Source organism: Pteropus vampyrus, unplaced genomic scaffold (assembly GCF_000151845.1).
Source record: "Pteropus vampyrus isolate Shadow unplaced genomic scaffold, Pvam_2.0 Scaffold126, whole genome shotgun sequence".
Lineage (NCBI taxonomy): Eukaryota > Metazoa > Chordata > Mammalia > Chiroptera > Pteropodidae > Pteropus > Pteropus vampyrus.
In genome coordinates, this window is record NW_011888907.1 from 3,926,778 (window position 1) to 3,942,709 (window position 15,932).

Consider the following 15,932-nt stretch of genomic DNA (forward strand, 5'->3'; position numbering starts at 1 on the left):
AATGAAAGCTGGCAGCACAGCTGTGGTGCTTCCTCTGTACCAGGTGCTCATTGAAGTGTGTGAACTCCCCTCAGTCATTCAGTGAGGTGGCTTACAGATGAGGAAACAGAGGCCCAGGGAAGTCAAGTCACTCGCCCAAAATCACACAGCTACTGGTGGCCAAGCAGGCTTTAAACAAAGGCCTTTTAGCTCACAGCCCCATGTCTTCCAAGAGCTCTGTCCTACTCACAGCTAGGTCTTTACTGCCTGGCATACAGTAGGTACTCAACCGATGTTCATGTATTGACTAACTGCTTTGTCACAGAACTCACAATTCAATCTCTCTCTGCTTGGAGTGCCCATCCCCATCTTTCAAACTCCTACTCATACCTCAAAGCCCCATTTATAATGCCCCTTCCTTAAGAAGTCTCCCTCTGGGTTTCTCTAGTCCTTGGCCCTTCCACCAGCCCAGCTCTGAGTCCACAGAACTGGAAGTGTCCCTGGGACTGGGGGTGTGTATGGATTTTTCTCTCCTAGTATCACCTGCACAGGCTAAGTGGGAAGGGGTGGAGGGGATGTGGAATATTAAGAATGTTAGATCTCCCCCCACCCACACCTGTCTTCTCGTCCTCTCCTCTCTGGCGATGAGAAGGAAACTTCCTGGAGCAGGAAAATGTTATTTTATTAGAAAATAAAGTATTTATTCAAAGAACATTAAAAGTCCAAAGACCTGCATGGAAGTTGGCATGAGCGGGAGTGAATCTCAGGCTCAGCCAGGCTGGGCGTGGGGCTCCTCTCCACAGAATCAGGGCCTTGGGGGAGGCTGGTGGGGATCCCAGGGTCCAGCAGGCAGGCAGGCAGGGAGCAGTCGGCGAGCACCAGGACTCAGTGCAGAGCTGGGGCCGGGGGTCTGGTCAGCCGCACAGTCTCAGCAGCTCACCAGGTACATCCCTGTGGGGATGGGACCATGAGGGGGAGAGGGGTCTCTTGTCTCTACCCTGGGATCCTCCAATTCTCCTCAAAATACCCTTTAACTCGCTGCCCCATGGGTCCCAGCAGCCCTTCCTGGGGGCAGGACAACAGGGCGCGGGTGAGGGTGTCATGGCAGTGGGGCTTCTGGCTCCTTGCCTTGGATCCTTGCGAGGACACCCGCCCTCCAGGGGACAGACCAGATACATGCATCTTCTTTCTTGACCCCTCCCACTGGGCCCACCCCTCCCAGCCTGTGACCCCCATCCTAGGTCTCCACACCCTCATAACCATTTATCCTTCTCAAACACCCCAAGTGTCTTTCCCAACCCTGTAGTCTGGCAGAAACAGAGGGGTGGGGCTTGACCCCCCAGCACGGGCCTGGCTCCCAGGAGGCAGGGCAGCAGGGTCGGGGTGTACCTGTGGCGAACCTTCTCTTTACCAGTGACATGCGGTAGCCACTGCCCACCAGCTCCAGGTCCACGCCGGACAGAGTGGTCCCCTCGCTGGTGAACTGAGCAGCCACGGGACTGGGCGTGCTGGGCCCTGAACATGGCTCCCAGCTGGCAGACAGGCGGCCAGAGCCTGGGGAGGCCTGAGGTCAGCTGTGTCCTATCCCTGGCCTGAATCCTGTTGTGACCTGAGCTCCTCCTTGGCCCTGCACCCAAGTCCTTTGATCTGTGGCCTCTGTCTGCCTCTCTGACCTCCACCTGTGTCCCTGCACCCTTTTCCTGTGGCCCATAGTGCTGTGTGTGGTTTGCAAAGAAGCCCTGCCTGTCTTTGCACCTACTGTGCGCCCTCCCAGTGTGCCTCTCCTCCAGCTTTGTCAAAGCCCTTTCGAGTCTGTCTCCATGACACTTCCCCACTTCCAACACATCCCTGATTCTCCCAGTTTAAACGAGCCCTCCCCCTGAGACCCCCGAGCCCTCATGCACAACCATAACTCACCGCCTGCCTCAGACACATCTGGAAGCTTCCATAGGAGCCGCTTCTCCTCCAGGTTCCTGGCAGCAATAGAAGTTTGGTCAGGTCTACCCCAGAAAGGACACTGGGAGCCCAGGGTCCCAGCTCAGTCACCTCTCGGCTACATGACTCAACCAAGCCAGGTCCCTTCTCTTGCCTCAGTTTCCCCATCTGTGAAACAGGGGTGGGGTGTGGTGCAGCTGGTCCCCGAGGGCCCTACAGCCTTGCAGAATTTTTAGATGATGCATTTGGTCCTGTAAGTCTGGCTTAATCGTGGCAGGTTCTACCGTTTATACAAAATGAATGCAACATTGTGCAGTGACTGAGGGCATGGGGCCAAGAGCAGGGGGTTGGGTTCAAATCCTGATGTGACCTCAGATAAGCAATTTAGCCTCCCCGTGTCTGAGTTTTTTCTCCATAGATGGGGATGACGGCATTCCACACCCAGAGGGACTGCTAAGAGCCTTAAGCCAGTCAGTGTGCAGAGCCTATGGAATGTGCCTGACGTGGAGGAAGCTCCCTTGGTGTTATTATTCTTGTTAATAACACCATCCTCAGCTGAAAGCAGTGTGAGCTCACAGTGACTGGTGGGGCACAGGGTGGACCCTTTAGTTGCTGCATCACAGGGAGGTCTGGGGATTCGAGGGCACGGCTGCGTTTCCCTTGGACTCCCGCAAGCCCTCACCAGGTAGCTGCTGGCTGCAGGCGGACGTTGGTCACAGGCTCCCCCACAGGAAGCAGGATCTGGACATTGGTGAGTGGTGTGGGCATAGCCGTGACACCGGGCCGGTAGCTGTACTCCACCGAGACCTGAGTGAGGGTTGCCCCGCACTGCCAGTGGGCACTCAACTGCAGAGGCACGGACTGGGAACCCGGGCGGGAGAACTAGGGGGAATGAGACAGGAAAGAGGACATAGCTTGGGCCATCTGGTAACGCCACACGATCAACCAGCCTGAGTCTGCACTGCACACACCACCTCCAGGGGTGCTTTCCTGGAGACTTCCTAGATAGGAGTCCGTATTACACCATGCTTCCAGCAGAGGGCAGGAGAGGGGCTCATTCTAACATTCAGTGGATAGATGCCAGTGCAGGGTGACTTCTAATTTGCATAATGATGCCATCTATACTGCCTAGCGTCTTACACTGCCTACCCAACCACCATTTATTCCCTATCCATCCTGCCCCTCACATCTCTTCCCTGCCCCCTCTGCCCCGCCGACCCCCTTCCTTCCCCTCATCCACCATCCCCTCTACGTCCTTCTGCCCAGCCCATCCACCTGGCTGAAGGAGACAGGTTGGGCTGTGAGCACCCGAGGAACAGTGTCCTGATGCTTACCCTGGAGGCGACCCCTAGCCCAGCTCCTGCCATATCCCCTCACCCTACCTGGTACCGCAGCAACACTACGTTGTAATAGGAAGCAGCTGGATTCTGCTCTGCCTGGCGCTGCAGGGCCTCAGTCAGGGCCACCATGTTGAGCCAGAAGTCTTTGGTCTCCGGGTCGCTCTGGGAGGGGTCACTGCAGAGACTCAGAATAATCATCCCCACCCTTGGGAGAAATCTTTATAGGGCCCCCAGCATCCCACCTACCCCAAGGGCTTCCTAAAGATGCAGATTTCCGGGCTCACGTTGGGCCCAGCAAAGAGTAGCAGGGGGTGAGGGGAAAGGAAAGGAGGGCAGGAAAGTGAGGTCCAGAGAGAGGGAGGGATTTGCCCAGGGCCACACAGCAAATTCTGGGAGGCAGAGGAGGAATTCAGAGCTGGGGAGCTCCTGACTCCCATTAGGCTCTGGGACCCTGTCTCTGTCCCCCTCCCTCAACAGTACCTGAAGAGCAAGTCAGCACTGGGCTGGAAGTGCTCAATGGGGGCCGTGTGCACAAGACGGAAGCTGAGCACAGGTGGGGGTGGGGTCCCGCTGAATACTCGCATGATGCCAGCTGGGAAGGTCATGGTCAGCTCCCCAGTTACACGAGCCAGGCAGCTGGGGGAGAGGTGAGGGGACTGGGTTTTGGCTCAGGGATCCACCCGGCACACCATCCTCCCCTCTCTTGTGGTTCCACTGTAGCCTGTGGCTCCCTGAGCCCCTCAGAAGCAGGAAGGCCCTGACTACACTGAGCATCCTTACCACTAACCTCCTTCCTTTTTGTTCCTGCCTGGACAGCAATGCAGGCACCAGGAAGAATCCACACTGGGCTGGAGGAGGCAGGAATAACCCCCTTCTCTAGTTCTCTTTTCCCCTAAGCCACCAGGAAGCTCACAGCAAAACATTCAGTTTTGTAAGTGTCCTTAGGTTGGGTCTCAGGTCTAATACTTTCTTCCTCTTTGTGGTTTGATTTGAAGGTCTTTTCTGCTGGGCACCACCCTCAGATTATCCCTGGTCCCTCAGTTCATCCTTCACGCACCCTCTCCATGGTCCTAGCGTCTGTCTGGTCTTCGTCCCTTCAGGTTGATGCCCACAGCAGCCTCAGAGGAGTTCCTCTAAATTGTGGCTACATCAATGCCTAGCCCTGATCAAATGTCCTCTGTGGTTCCCACTGCCCTCAGGACAGGGGCCTGGGTGCTCAGCTAGTGATCGAGGCCATTCCACTGTAAAAAGGGTCATGAAACACACCTAAGAGATGTCCCTTTAGGGTGGAACTCACAAACAGCCCCCACGGAGCCCTATTTGCCTGTCACGGTCTGCACTGCCCCCCATCACCACATACCTAGGGCTGTGGCCACGGAAGTAGGCATGGACATACTCGGTGAAGGCGGTGGCCACGGGAAGGGCATCCTGGGAGCCCAGGACCACAGGGCTTGGGCCCCGGGAGACTCCTGGGGCTGGTTGGGAGGGAATGGGGGTCAGACAGACAGAGTGAGCACAGGACCCAGGCTCCAGAACCCATCCTCTTCAACAGGTCCTCCACTGTATCATTTAGCCCCCTACCCAGATCAGAGAGGGTGAAACCCACCTGTACTGTGTCCTATCTGGGATGAGAAACTGGAACGTTCTGAGACAGTGCTGGGGGCTGAAGAGCCCAATGGGGAGGGACTCAGGGAACGAGACTGGAAGGGAAGGAGACAGGTTGGGCTATGAGCACCCGAGGAGCAGTGTCCTGATGCTTACCCTGGAGGCGACTCCCAGCCCAGCTCCTGCCATATCCCCTCACCGTACCAGGTCCCCGTTGCTGCGCGTAAGGGGGCAGGACACCTTCCTGGAGCGGAGTCTCCGGGGTGGGGCTGTCAGGTCCTCCCTGGCTGTAAGGTCGGCAGGTACAGGCATCATATCTAGGGAATGAGTGTGAGAAAGACATGGCTGAGATGCTGCCCTGGGCCTCTCATGCCTCCCCAGGGGAGGAACTCAGCCCAAAACTGGGAGTTGGGCTTATTGTGGGGAGACCCCTGGTGGTCTGAAGTCCTGGGGCTGCAGAGAAGATACCAGACAGAACTGCAGAGGTTATCCACAACCCTGAGCCTCCCAGACACCATACTGGTAGCCCAATAAGGGATGAGCTCTCCATCACTGGGAGAATGCTAGCAAGGATTGGGTGCTCAAGAGGCAGGCACGCTACAGTGGGGATTTGGCAGAGAATGTTTTATATAACATTCAGCAATTCCACGACCTTTGCCTTCTATGAGAGTATGAGGGTGGCCTCCTACCCTGGCCCTCATCTGAGTGTCACCCTTCAAAGTGAACTAATCATGGTGTAATACCCAAGTTTCCCTCGCTTTCCTGTCACCCCAGTGTTTCCTGCTCTGTTCCATCTACAAATGCTTGCTCACCACCTCCCCTCCCACCTACCCCTCAAGGCCATGATCCTCTCTCCCCCAGGGTTTCTCAACAGCACTGCTGACATTGGGGCTGCGTCCTTCTCTGGGGTGGTGCCATCCTGCGCACTGTAGGGTATTGAACAGCATCTCTAACCTCAACCCACCAGACACTAGTAGTACCCATCCCCCCCGTGGTGACAATCAAATTTCAATGGTGACATTGCCAAGTGTCCCCTGGGGGCAGAACTGTCCCAGTTGAAAATCCCTATTCTACAGTGAAGCTCAGACAACTCAACTCGACGACACTCATGGTTTACACTCCTTCCCCTGGGCCCTCCCTTGAAGCAGCTCCAACCAGGGTCTTTCTCTAACCGTGGACAGTGCAAAGCACTCCTGTCACCACTGCTGGGGACCTCGTGTGGTCACAACCCACAGTTCCTCTGACTCCATTCTCCTCACACACCCCCAGGAGCCCACTCCTGTCTGCTCTCCTCCTCCCTCCGCCTCTAGCCCTGCCCCAGCTCAGCCCTGGACCCTCTCCTCTCTTCTGTCCCTGGGCGGCCTCCATCTGCCTGGTCGTGTCTCTCTGCCGACATCTTTCCCTCCTCCCTGTCATCACCTTTTCCAGCCACACTAGATTCCCCGCTGTTCCTCAAGGGGACTAGCCCGCTCCCATGCCAGGGACCTTGCACGGGCTGTGCCCTCTGCTGACAACACCCTTTCTCCATATCCATAGAGCTTCATCCTCATCTCCATTGAATCTCAGGTCAGATGTCCCTCCTCAGGGAGCCACCACCCTTGTGCCACCAGGCATCTGCCACCTTCCGCCTTGTTAAATATCCATTTCATGATTGTCCCTGCAAGGGTGGGGTTTCTGCCTGCGTGGGTCCCAGCTCTATCCCCAGCACCCATATCGGGAGCGGATCACAGTAGGTACTCAATCCTCCCCTCAGGTCTCCGATAACGCAGATTTGCGGGGGGCGCTGGACTCACCTCCTCCAGCAACAGCCTCCAGCCCCCAAGGGCCTGGGGAGGGTACGATAGGCTGTGGTGAGTCCGAGTCCGAAGGCGGCAGGGGCCGTGTCCCCTTTGACTCCAGAGGCTGAGCTCTACAGCCTGGCGGGCTCTGTGGGGTTCCCGGGCGAGGGACCCAGGAATCTGGGGAGGGGCCAGGTGCAGCGTGGGACGGTGAGTCCAGGCCAGAGTCCTCCACATTCTCGGGCGAGGAGGAGGAGAAAGGTGAGGGGCTGGAGGTGAAGCCAAGACTGCTGGAGCCTGGCGGGGAAATAGGGCGGCTAGCTCCAGACCCTGCCCGTGCGGAGTCCCTATCATCTTCCTGAAGGCCACGCCCATGTCGAGGAAAGGCCCGCCCTATTCAAAACCTGTGCCCACCCCCACCCCAGGCCACGCCCTCTCTGGTCACTTCCATCTCTACTGATGCCCCATCTACCAACCCACGCCACCGAGGCCCTACTCTCCCTCTGTTCCCCCAGTTCATGGGCATTGTAGCCCGGGCCACCCTCACACTGGTCTGGTCCCAGTGATCTTTCATTTGACCCCCAAAGGACCCTCACATCTTCCCTCCAGCCCAGCCCACCCTCATCCTTGCATTAACCTGAACCATCCTCCCACTGGCCACACCCAATGCCCCCTGAAGCCCTTACCCCCCATCACCTGTAAAATCTTCATGGTCAAAGGCTGACTCTAGGGGTGGCCCAAAGAGGTTCTTGGAAACTTGCTCATCTGATTGCTGCTTATCTGCACAGCTGGGGACAAAATGGACAAGAAGGACTGTTCTATTGTTTCCATGCCTCCTCCTACCTCAGGGCCTTTGCACCGTGCTCTTGGTCAGACCTCCCATTCCCCCGGCTCTCCCTGTGGCCGCCTCTTGCTTTTCTTCAGGACTCAGCTCAAAGTTGTCTGCTCCCCACCTCGGAGGCCTTTCACCACTGGCCCAATTGAAGTCGCCCGCTCTTAGCTTCCATCACATCACTTGCTTTTGGTTTCTTCATAACAGAAGTATTGAATATGCTCTAACTTATTTGTTAGTCTTAAAATCTGAGCCGCTAGAATGTGACTCTGAGAAGGGGACTCTGTCTTGGTCATACATCCCTGGAACCCAGAATGGCACGAGTACACAGCAGGCACTCAATAAACGTTCACCCAATGAATCATTAAGTGCTCTCTCAAAAACAGCATGGTCTCAACTCCCTGCCTGGGTGAGAGAAGGGGGGACAAACATGAGGAGGCAGCAGAGAGGAGAAGAGAGGCAGGAGGGATGACCCCCACCTGCCCACTTAAGGTGGCCTGATGTCCCACCTCTGTAGAACTCACCTGCTGGCCCTCGGGGCAGATCGAGGCCTCTGTGGTTTCCCAGCAGCATCCCCTATGAGAGATGGACCTCCCTGAGCCTTCCTGTTGTCCTAGCTGCAGTGCGTCCCACTCCACAGACCAGGAAACCAAGGCCCAGGGCAACCGAATCAGGCAGAGAGGGATTTGAACTTGAGCCAAGCTGTCTTCAGATTTTGGCTCTTTCCTGGCTCTACCCCTTTTAAGTCTCATTTAATTCTCATAATGACCTCACTTTAAGGAGACTGAGTATCAGAGTGGGTAAGTAGCCTGCCCCAAGCCACACAGCAGAGCTGGGATTCGAAGCCACACCCACCCTCCAGGCCCTGCCTCCCCTTCACGTTCTCCTCCCCAAATCGAAACCCCTGAACAGGCTACTCACGTGAAGAATGGCGTTTCATGGTGCCCTGTGGACAAAGGGGGTGGCATCAGGTCAGGTGCAGCCAGCCAGCCCCACCAGACCCACCCGGACCACTTCTCCCAAGCCTCACCCCCGGGCCAGGAGGGAGGATGAGGCTGCCAGCTGTGGCCCTGAGTTGTGCAACAGCTGCCTCGGGGCTGCAGGCTGGAGCCCGGGCTGGGGCGGGCTTGATGTGCACATAGAACTTGCGGGGCTCCTCGTCGTCAAAGTCGGAGTCACTGGATGAGAAGCGGGAGGGCTCGGCCGTGCGTGCACTGAGGTCAAGGGACTAAGCAGATCCTAACACAGGGCCTCCCTCTAGTCAGCCCTCGACTCTGACCACATTCCTTCCTGCTCAAATCCTTTGAGGCCCTGAAGAATTCTGTTGCTCACTACTTGGAATATGGGAAGAATATGGGGGCTATCCCTGGCCCTGACACCATATTCCACCCTGCCCCCTGCACCATCCAAGCCTTTGCACAAGCATGCCCTGCCCTAACTAGAGAATTCCTATTCAGCTGCGAAGCCCCAACACTGGTGCCCCCTCCTTCAGGAAGCTCTCTTGGCTCCCTCTCTATGGTAACCCAGCCCCACCTCTCTACCTCTTGCCCAAGCTCTGATCCCACAGGGCAGGTGTCTGTATTTGGATTTGCTTTGTTCACATTAGAGACTCCCCTTCCACACCCATACACAGAGAGGGTTGCTAATGGTGGGAGGGATCACTGTTGTCCTTGCTGTGCCAATAATTGCCCCCAGGGGGCACCAGGAGGATATTTTTCTGGGTCACATCTGGCCGGACAGTGAAACCTTCTTCATCCACCTCTGGACATGCCTGGGGGGACAGGTGGTGAGTCAGGTTCTTCCCTAATGAACTTCCCATCTCACTCTGCCCTTCCAGCATCCTCAGGCCTGACTCAGACCTAAAAACAGCCCCTATGGTACTCACCCCTGAATCAGGCTCCAAAGAATCTCTGTGGATGGAAGAAGATGTTGGTGTCAGCTCCCCCACCTCATCTGCACCCCCTCCAGCCCCCAACATTGGACATGGCAATTGGGGGTTGGACTTCAGTATTGTCCTAAGCTAGCCTTGTAGGTGGTGGGATCCTGGGGCTTGCCTGGGGCAGCGGGCAGTGAATCTGGAGTTAGCCGAACATGGAACCTTCTCAAATGGCGTGGAACGGGAGGAACCCTGGAGCTAGTCTGAAGGGCTGGCCTGAGAAGGCAGGGAATTTAGGGGCTAGCCTGGGCAAAGAGAAGAATATGGGGGCTATCCAGGGAAACCATGGGCATGGAGAAGGATTGGGTACTAGTTTCGGCAGGGAGATTCCCAGGCTCATCTTGGCAAAGTAAGAATTTCTGGGATAGATTAGGTGGGGGAAATAGCAGGGCTAGCCTTGACAAAGGGAGGAATCCTGGACCAGCCTGGGGAGGGGTAATCCTGGGAGAGAATGGGGCAGGGAGTCTCTGGTCTAGCCTTGGCAAAAGGAAGAATTCTGGACTAACTTGGGTAGTGGTGATATTGAGCTAGCCTGAGACAGAGGTCTAGCCTGGAACAAGAATACTCCTGGGCTTCCTGAAGCAGGGGACTTCTGGGGTAGCCTGGGCAGGGGGAAGGATCCTGGGATAGCCTGGGCCAGGGCTGGGCAGGGTGCTTCCTCACACAGCTGCAGGTGGCTCCCGCTCCCGCCGGCTCAGTCCTGGGAGGCGAAAGGCCTTGGCTCCCCGCAAACGTTTCATTGCTGAGGACAGATTAGGGGTGCTGTTGACCCCTGGGGGTTCCCCCTTCCCATTCAGCTCTGCCTCCCTTTATCCCGTGGTCCAGCCTGGGCATCCAGGCCCAGACGTACTTGCCTTCCTGCAGGGCAGCTGCGCTATATGCCTCAAAGTCCAAAGGCCCTGAGACAGAAGAGATTGAGAAACTCAGCTAGGCAGGAGCCTGGACCTGGAAAGAGCAGCAGTACACCCTTGGCCACACAGTGGTATCTGGATCTGAACTCACAGGGTCTGGGGCATGAGGCAAGATGCTGAATCAGTTCCAGAGATGGTCATAAGTGGGATGGGCCAAGGGTTCTGCTCCCACCTTGGGATGGACTGGGGTAGGCGGGGAGATGCCTGAGTTACTCCTACTTTCTCGGTATTTCTAGGTGGAATTTGGGTGGGTCAGGGGATGGACCACAAGTCTGTGCAGTGGGCTGGATCGCAAGTGTCAGATGAGGAGTTGGGACTCTGTCCTAAGGGCACTGAGGAGCCATGGAGGGTGTGTGAGTAGGAGCAATGCATGATTGATCTGGGGCCAGTGAAGGGCCAGAGTGGGGGCCCACACAAGGAGGGGTAGAGTAGCCTGATCGGAGCTGAGATATAGAGACACGAAAGAGAAAGAACAGACCTTAGTGGTTGACTAGATTTGAGGACATAGGCTGTGTGCAAGCATTTATTGAATGCCTGCTGTGTGCCAGGCACACACTTTGTCCTTTATCTGCATCAAATTACTGAACGTTCACAACACCATCGGGGGGATTAGTATCATTCCCACTTTCCAGATGAGGCAACCGAGGCTCAGAGAAGTCAAGACACACATCCAAGTTCACACAGCAAGCAATGAAGAAAAGACTCAAATCCAGGTCTGACTCCAAAACTTTGCTCTCAACATTTCCCTGATCCTGCATCTGGGAAGTTTCAAATTGGCCTTTTGTTCAACAACCCTCCATGGCTCCCTTGGGCCCTTGGGGTAAAGTCTGAACAACCAAACCTGGCATTCAAGGCCCCTGGTATCTGGGTGTGAGATTTACACATAAGATCAGGCATCAAATTCTCTTCTTGGGCTACAGAGTTAGATTTGTCATCAGCCCATTTTTCTGATGTGGAAACTCAAACCCAGGGAAGTCTCCTGCCACCTGAATCCTACTCTTTCTATGCAGCTATGGCCCCACAGCCTAACCCCCACAGATACCCCAACTCACCAGGCTTCTCCCGGCCCGTGCCCTTGCTCTCTGCAAATTTTCTCAGCAGCATCTCCACACTGATGTTCTCTATGTTTTGCTTAAACTCCTCGTGAACCTAGGCCAGATTGGCAGAATGTGTAACTGGGTCGGGCCAGGCCAGGGCCCTCTTTTCTGCATCTCCACCCTCATTCCCCATCCCAGGCCCACTCACCTGCCCAATCTGCACATGAGTGTCTTCCACTGAGTGGGCATAGGAGCCCAGCAGTGCCTTCATGTGCCGCAGGTGGGTTTCTTCCATGGCTTGGAAGCGCTGAGACAGGAGAGGAGGAGTAAATAGGAAGGTAGAGGCTACAAAGAGTGGTCATGTGACTCAGCCTGACCAATCAGAATGTTCTAACCCCCCAGACTTCAGTGATTGGTTTGGGGGAGGGCCAGTGAGAATCTACCCTGGGACTTTTGCTGGAACTATAGGAAAAAAGACAGTTTCATACCTTGAGTCAATAATTAATGGGATGCATGTGGGGGCTACTGGTGTCACTTTGCTATAACACACACACACACACACACACACACACACACACACACACACACACACACACACACACACACACAGCATCTCTGGGAATGAAGCCCAAGAGAGGAAAATAGACTTGAGAAGGAGAGAGGCACAATTTCTTGCCAACATCATTTGAGTACATGGATCCAGCCATGTACATGGAGCGTCCCTCAAACTTTTCAGTTCCCTAAGCCTATAATTCTTGTCAGTTCGAATGAAGGTTTCTATCATTTGTAACTCTCTAAGAATTGCAAAATCAGAAAAAAATATTGGATTCCTAATCCTGAGATTTCAGCTTTTCATACATCTGGGTGGACAGAGACTCAGAGAGGTGTAATGTCTTGTAAAAGGTTACATAGCTGGTGAGGAATGGAGGCTAGACCAGAACCCAGGCCTTTCAGCCACCATGAAATGTCAGGAGACTCTTAGCTTCTAAACACTGCTGTAACTGGTTCAAAAACTTTATCAATAATAATAGAATAATAATGATATTTCATAGAGTAGTTTCTATGCATCTGATACTAGTCTGAAAACTTAACATAGAGAGACTCATTTAATCTTCACAACAACTCTGTGAGGCAGGTAGTATTACTGTTCCCGTTTTACAGATGGGGAAACTGAGGCACAAAAAGGATTTCACTTTTGGAATAATGTCAACAACAATAACAATAGCTAACTGGCTCTAGAACTTGATGGCTTTACACCTGTGATTCTAAGGTTCCTGAGAGTTGAGGGTGTGGGGGGTTCTGGACTTCTGAGGCCCATAGCATCTTGGGCCCAGGGATGTGTAGGTCCCCAAAGTATGGACTTCTGGTTCTTACCAGAGCCGAGTCCAGCATCTTTTGCTCAAAGTCGGCACGGGCTGAGTTGTACTTTTCCACTGATCGCCGCAGGCTCTCCGCTGCCTTCTTGGTCTTGGTCTCTGCCTAGGAGGCACAGGGAGGCGACCGAGTTGGAAGGGAACACTCAAGACACTTCCCTCTACCTTTCTGCCCCATCACCCTGTACGGGCGTCCAGGGTGTGGTGGCCACACTCAGGTTCAATGACCATCACTCTGTGATATTTCCACTCTCCCATCGGGTTGCCCCCACTACCCCTTGCCAAACTCCTTGGACCTGCATGGGCTGTTGTTGGCTGGGGACCTGCAACCATGTGCTCACCTTGTCCATTTCTTTCTGGCTCGTGCTCTCCCTGCGCAGCCGCTCCTGGTCCATGCACCGGTTCAGGTAATTCTCGCGCGACTTGGGCAGGAGCTGGCTGACGCCTGTGAGGACCTGCACAGCGTCCAGGGTGCTTACTGCTTCCTCTTTGCACTGTGGGGTGGGGAAGGGGGAGCATGTGTGCCACCTGAAGCCTCCGCGGGGGGGCGTAGGACCTGAGACCCCAAGTGTAGACTGTGAAAATTCCCAGCTTCCCAAACATCATTCGATTCCAGGTCCCACCGAGAACTTTTTCTGAGTATTACTTTAATTTTAAAAAATTGTAACTTTTTAAATAGGTAATATTTACACACAACTCATATTTCAGAAAGTTTTAAGAGGTAAGCTCAGAAAAAACCTCCCACATCCTGATCCCCAGCCTAGGTATCCCATTATTATCGCCATATGTCTCCAGAAATAATCTGCACATGAAAAGCAAATGAGCTTTTTTCTAGCCCATTTTTTTTATGACATTGTAGCAGTCTGTGCTGTTTAACTGTTTTTTCCATTTTATAATCTATTCCCAATTTGTTCCACATCGACCACAGAAAACTTCCTTATTCCCCAGTTTTAAAAAACTGTGGTAAAATACACATAACATAAAATTACCATCTTAAAGTTACCATCTTAAAGTTACCATCTTAACCACCTGTAAGTGTACAGAATGAAGTACCAGGACCAACTCTTCTTTTTAACAGTGGTTTAAAACTGCAGATTCCGTGGCTCTGTAAATGCCAATACCTATGACTCTAGAATTACAAGCTGCAAATATTTGGGGATCCTGAGCATCGAAGGCTTGAATTTTCCAAGATTCTGGTTTGAACAAGTCTGGAAATGTTGAATAATAATATCTGTAGCTTCTAACGCTCTAGATCAGAGGTTGGCAAGCTTTTTCTGTAAATGGACAGACAGTAAATGAGTGTCACTTGTCATGGACATTCAGTTCAAAAATGGCCACCGACGCCATATACTGAATGGACATGGCTGTGTGCCAATAAACTTTATTTACTGGCATCAAAATCTGAGTGTCATGTCGTTTTCACATGGCACAAAATATTATTCTTCTTTTGATTTTTTTTGCCCCCACCATTAAAAAATGCAAAAACCATTCTTAGCTTGTGGGCTGTACAAAAACAGGTGGTGGGCTGGATCTGGCCTGCAGGCCACAGTTTGCAGACTACTAGTCTAGGATTTTGAGAGTCTGAAATATCTGACAGTTCCATGGTCTGTAGGGTCCTGGGTGTGATGTTGTGGAATTACCAATATTCTCAGAGGTACACACAAGGGGTCGGAGGTTCAAAGGCCCCAGAAGGCCTAGACTCCCTCGAGCTGCTGGCCTTCCCTGCCTGTCCTCCCAGGCAATGCCCACTGGGCACATACCTTCTTGTGCATCTTGAGCTGCTCCTCACTGTAACGGAGGACGTCCTTGATGAGGTCCTGCAGCTTCCGTGTCAGCTCCAGGTGACAGAGTGCCAGCTTGTCTGAGGAGACACGGAAGACCTCCCAGAGTGGAGCGAAGGTCCTGGAGATGGGCAAGGTCACACTCAGGGGCCAGCAGGCCCAATCCCCTGGAGTCCTCTCAAACAGTACAGCTGGCATTGGCTCAGGCACCTACTGTGCACCTGGCCCTGCTAAGAATCAACACTTATTAACCCATTTAATCCCAGTGTAACCATACAAGGCAGGTCTGTGATGGGGAAACTGAGGCATAGGAGACTCTAACTCATGCAAGGCTCCTCAGCAAATGAACATCAGAGCTGGAATTTAAATCCAGGCCCTGAGGCCCTCGAGTCCTCAATCTAGACTCCAGGTCCCATCTGAGGTCCACAGGCAGCTAAGACCCAAACTGCCCAAGCCAAGTTTAGGATGACTTACCACTTCAGCAGATTCCCTCTCCAGCTTCCCCACTGCCTTCCCTCTCTGCTGCCTCCATCTCTGCCCCTGACGGAACTTTTGCCCCACAGCAGCCACAGGGAACTTTGCAAATGCCAGTGAGACTACATCACATTTTTGTTTAAAGTCACCTGTGTGTTGGGCCCCTGCACCCACCTCCATTTCATCTTCACCTTGCCCAAGTCCTGCAGCCATGGCAACCTCTTTGCTCTTCCTTGAACATGCAAAATGCATGACTGCCTCAGGACCTTTGCACTAGCTGAGCCTGAGTCTCTGTCCCCCAGACACTTCCATGCTGACTCCTCATTATCAAGGTCTCATTCCATCCCAGAGGAAGTACCCAACCTCTCACGCTCCTATTTCATTCCCTTCCTAGCACTTTGTACTCTGGGAAAGGGTTTTGTTCATGTTTGTGGTTAACGTCTGTTTTGTCACACATCCCAGATGTACACAGCATGAACACAGCATGAAGGTGATTGAAGGTTTTATTTGTCTTAATGGTGGCTGGGTCCCCAGTGCCTAAAAGAGTACCTGGCACATAGTAGGTACTCAGTAAATATTTGTTGACTGAATAAATGCGCTAGTGAGTGAATGAATGAGATACCTTCCTCTGTCCAATTAAGCCTATAAATGTGGGATGATTCCTTATCCTACATATCACCCATGTAAAGAGATATCCACCCAAAAGCAGACTCCTGATGATCCCAGGGCCTCACAAACTTGGGGACCCCCACCCCACCCACGACCCACTCACCCCATGGGGGTCCCGTTGCTGGCCAGCTTGGAAAGTTTCGCCATCGCCTTCGAGTAGGTCTCCTCAATAGTGGCCCTGCGTAGTAGGACAGGAAAAGCTGGGGAAGGTTCTGGGCACCCATGGGAAAGGACCTACCCCCCTAGGCCTCAGTTCCCTATCTCAACAGCTGAGCAGTGGAT

The 15,932-nt window shown here is 53.7% G+C and overlaps 1 protein-coding gene across 2 annotated transcripts; it reads right to left on the reverse strand.

The window, feature by feature from the left end:
- Positions 1 to 698: 698 nt before the first annotated feature.
- Positions 699 to 15,830, reverse strand: FCHO1 (FCH domain only 1). 2 transcript variants are annotated; one of them, XM_011366823.2, is made up of 24 exons: positions 15,754 to 15,830; positions 14,487 to 14,628; positions 13,068 to 13,220; positions 12,728 to 12,832; positions 11,562 to 11,660; positions 11,369 to 11,465; positions 10,260 to 10,304; positions 10,069 to 10,147; positions 9,355 to 9,379; positions 9,183 to 9,240; positions 8,500 to 8,678; positions 8,391 to 8,415; positions 7,994 to 8,045; positions 7,334 to 7,425; positions 6,653 to 6,934; positions 5,064 to 5,176; positions 4,861 to 4,954; positions 4,615 to 4,729; positions 3,735 to 3,890; positions 3,297 to 3,429; positions 2,597 to 2,796; positions 1,897 to 1,952; positions 1,369 to 1,533; positions 699 to 930 (listed from the first exon to the last, which is right to left on the reverse strand). In XM_011366823.2, exons 1-24 carry the CDS (start codon positions 15,795 to 15,797, stop codon positions 908 to 910), a joined length of 2,532 nt encoding a protein of 843 aa, XP_011365125.1. In that variant the 5' UTR covers positions 15,798 to 15,830; the 3' UTR covers positions 699 to 907. The 2 variants fall into 2 exon arrangements, with proteins under 2 accessions (XP_011365125.1, XP_023390314.1); XM_023534546.1 differs by lacking the exon at positions 699 to 930 and having other exon boundaries at positions 940 to 1,533.
- Between the last annotated feature and the right edge of the window lie 102 nt (positions 15,831 to 15,932).

Excerpts from the sequence above, each read along its gene's own strand:
- FCHO1 (XM_023534546.1), bottom strand. The coding sequence starts at position 15,797 with ATGGCGAAACTTTCCAAGCTGGCCAGCAACGGGACCCCCATGGG. Across the intron at positions 7,426-7,993 it reads TCTGCCCCGAGGGCCAGCAG|CTGTGCAGATAAGCAGCAAT; the intron begins GTGAGTTCTACA and ends TTTTGTCCCCAG. Across the intron at positions 4,955-5,063 it reads CGCGCAGCAACGGGGACCTG|TCTCGTTCCCTGAGTCCCTC; the intron begins GTACGGTGAGGG and ends CTTCCCTTCCAG.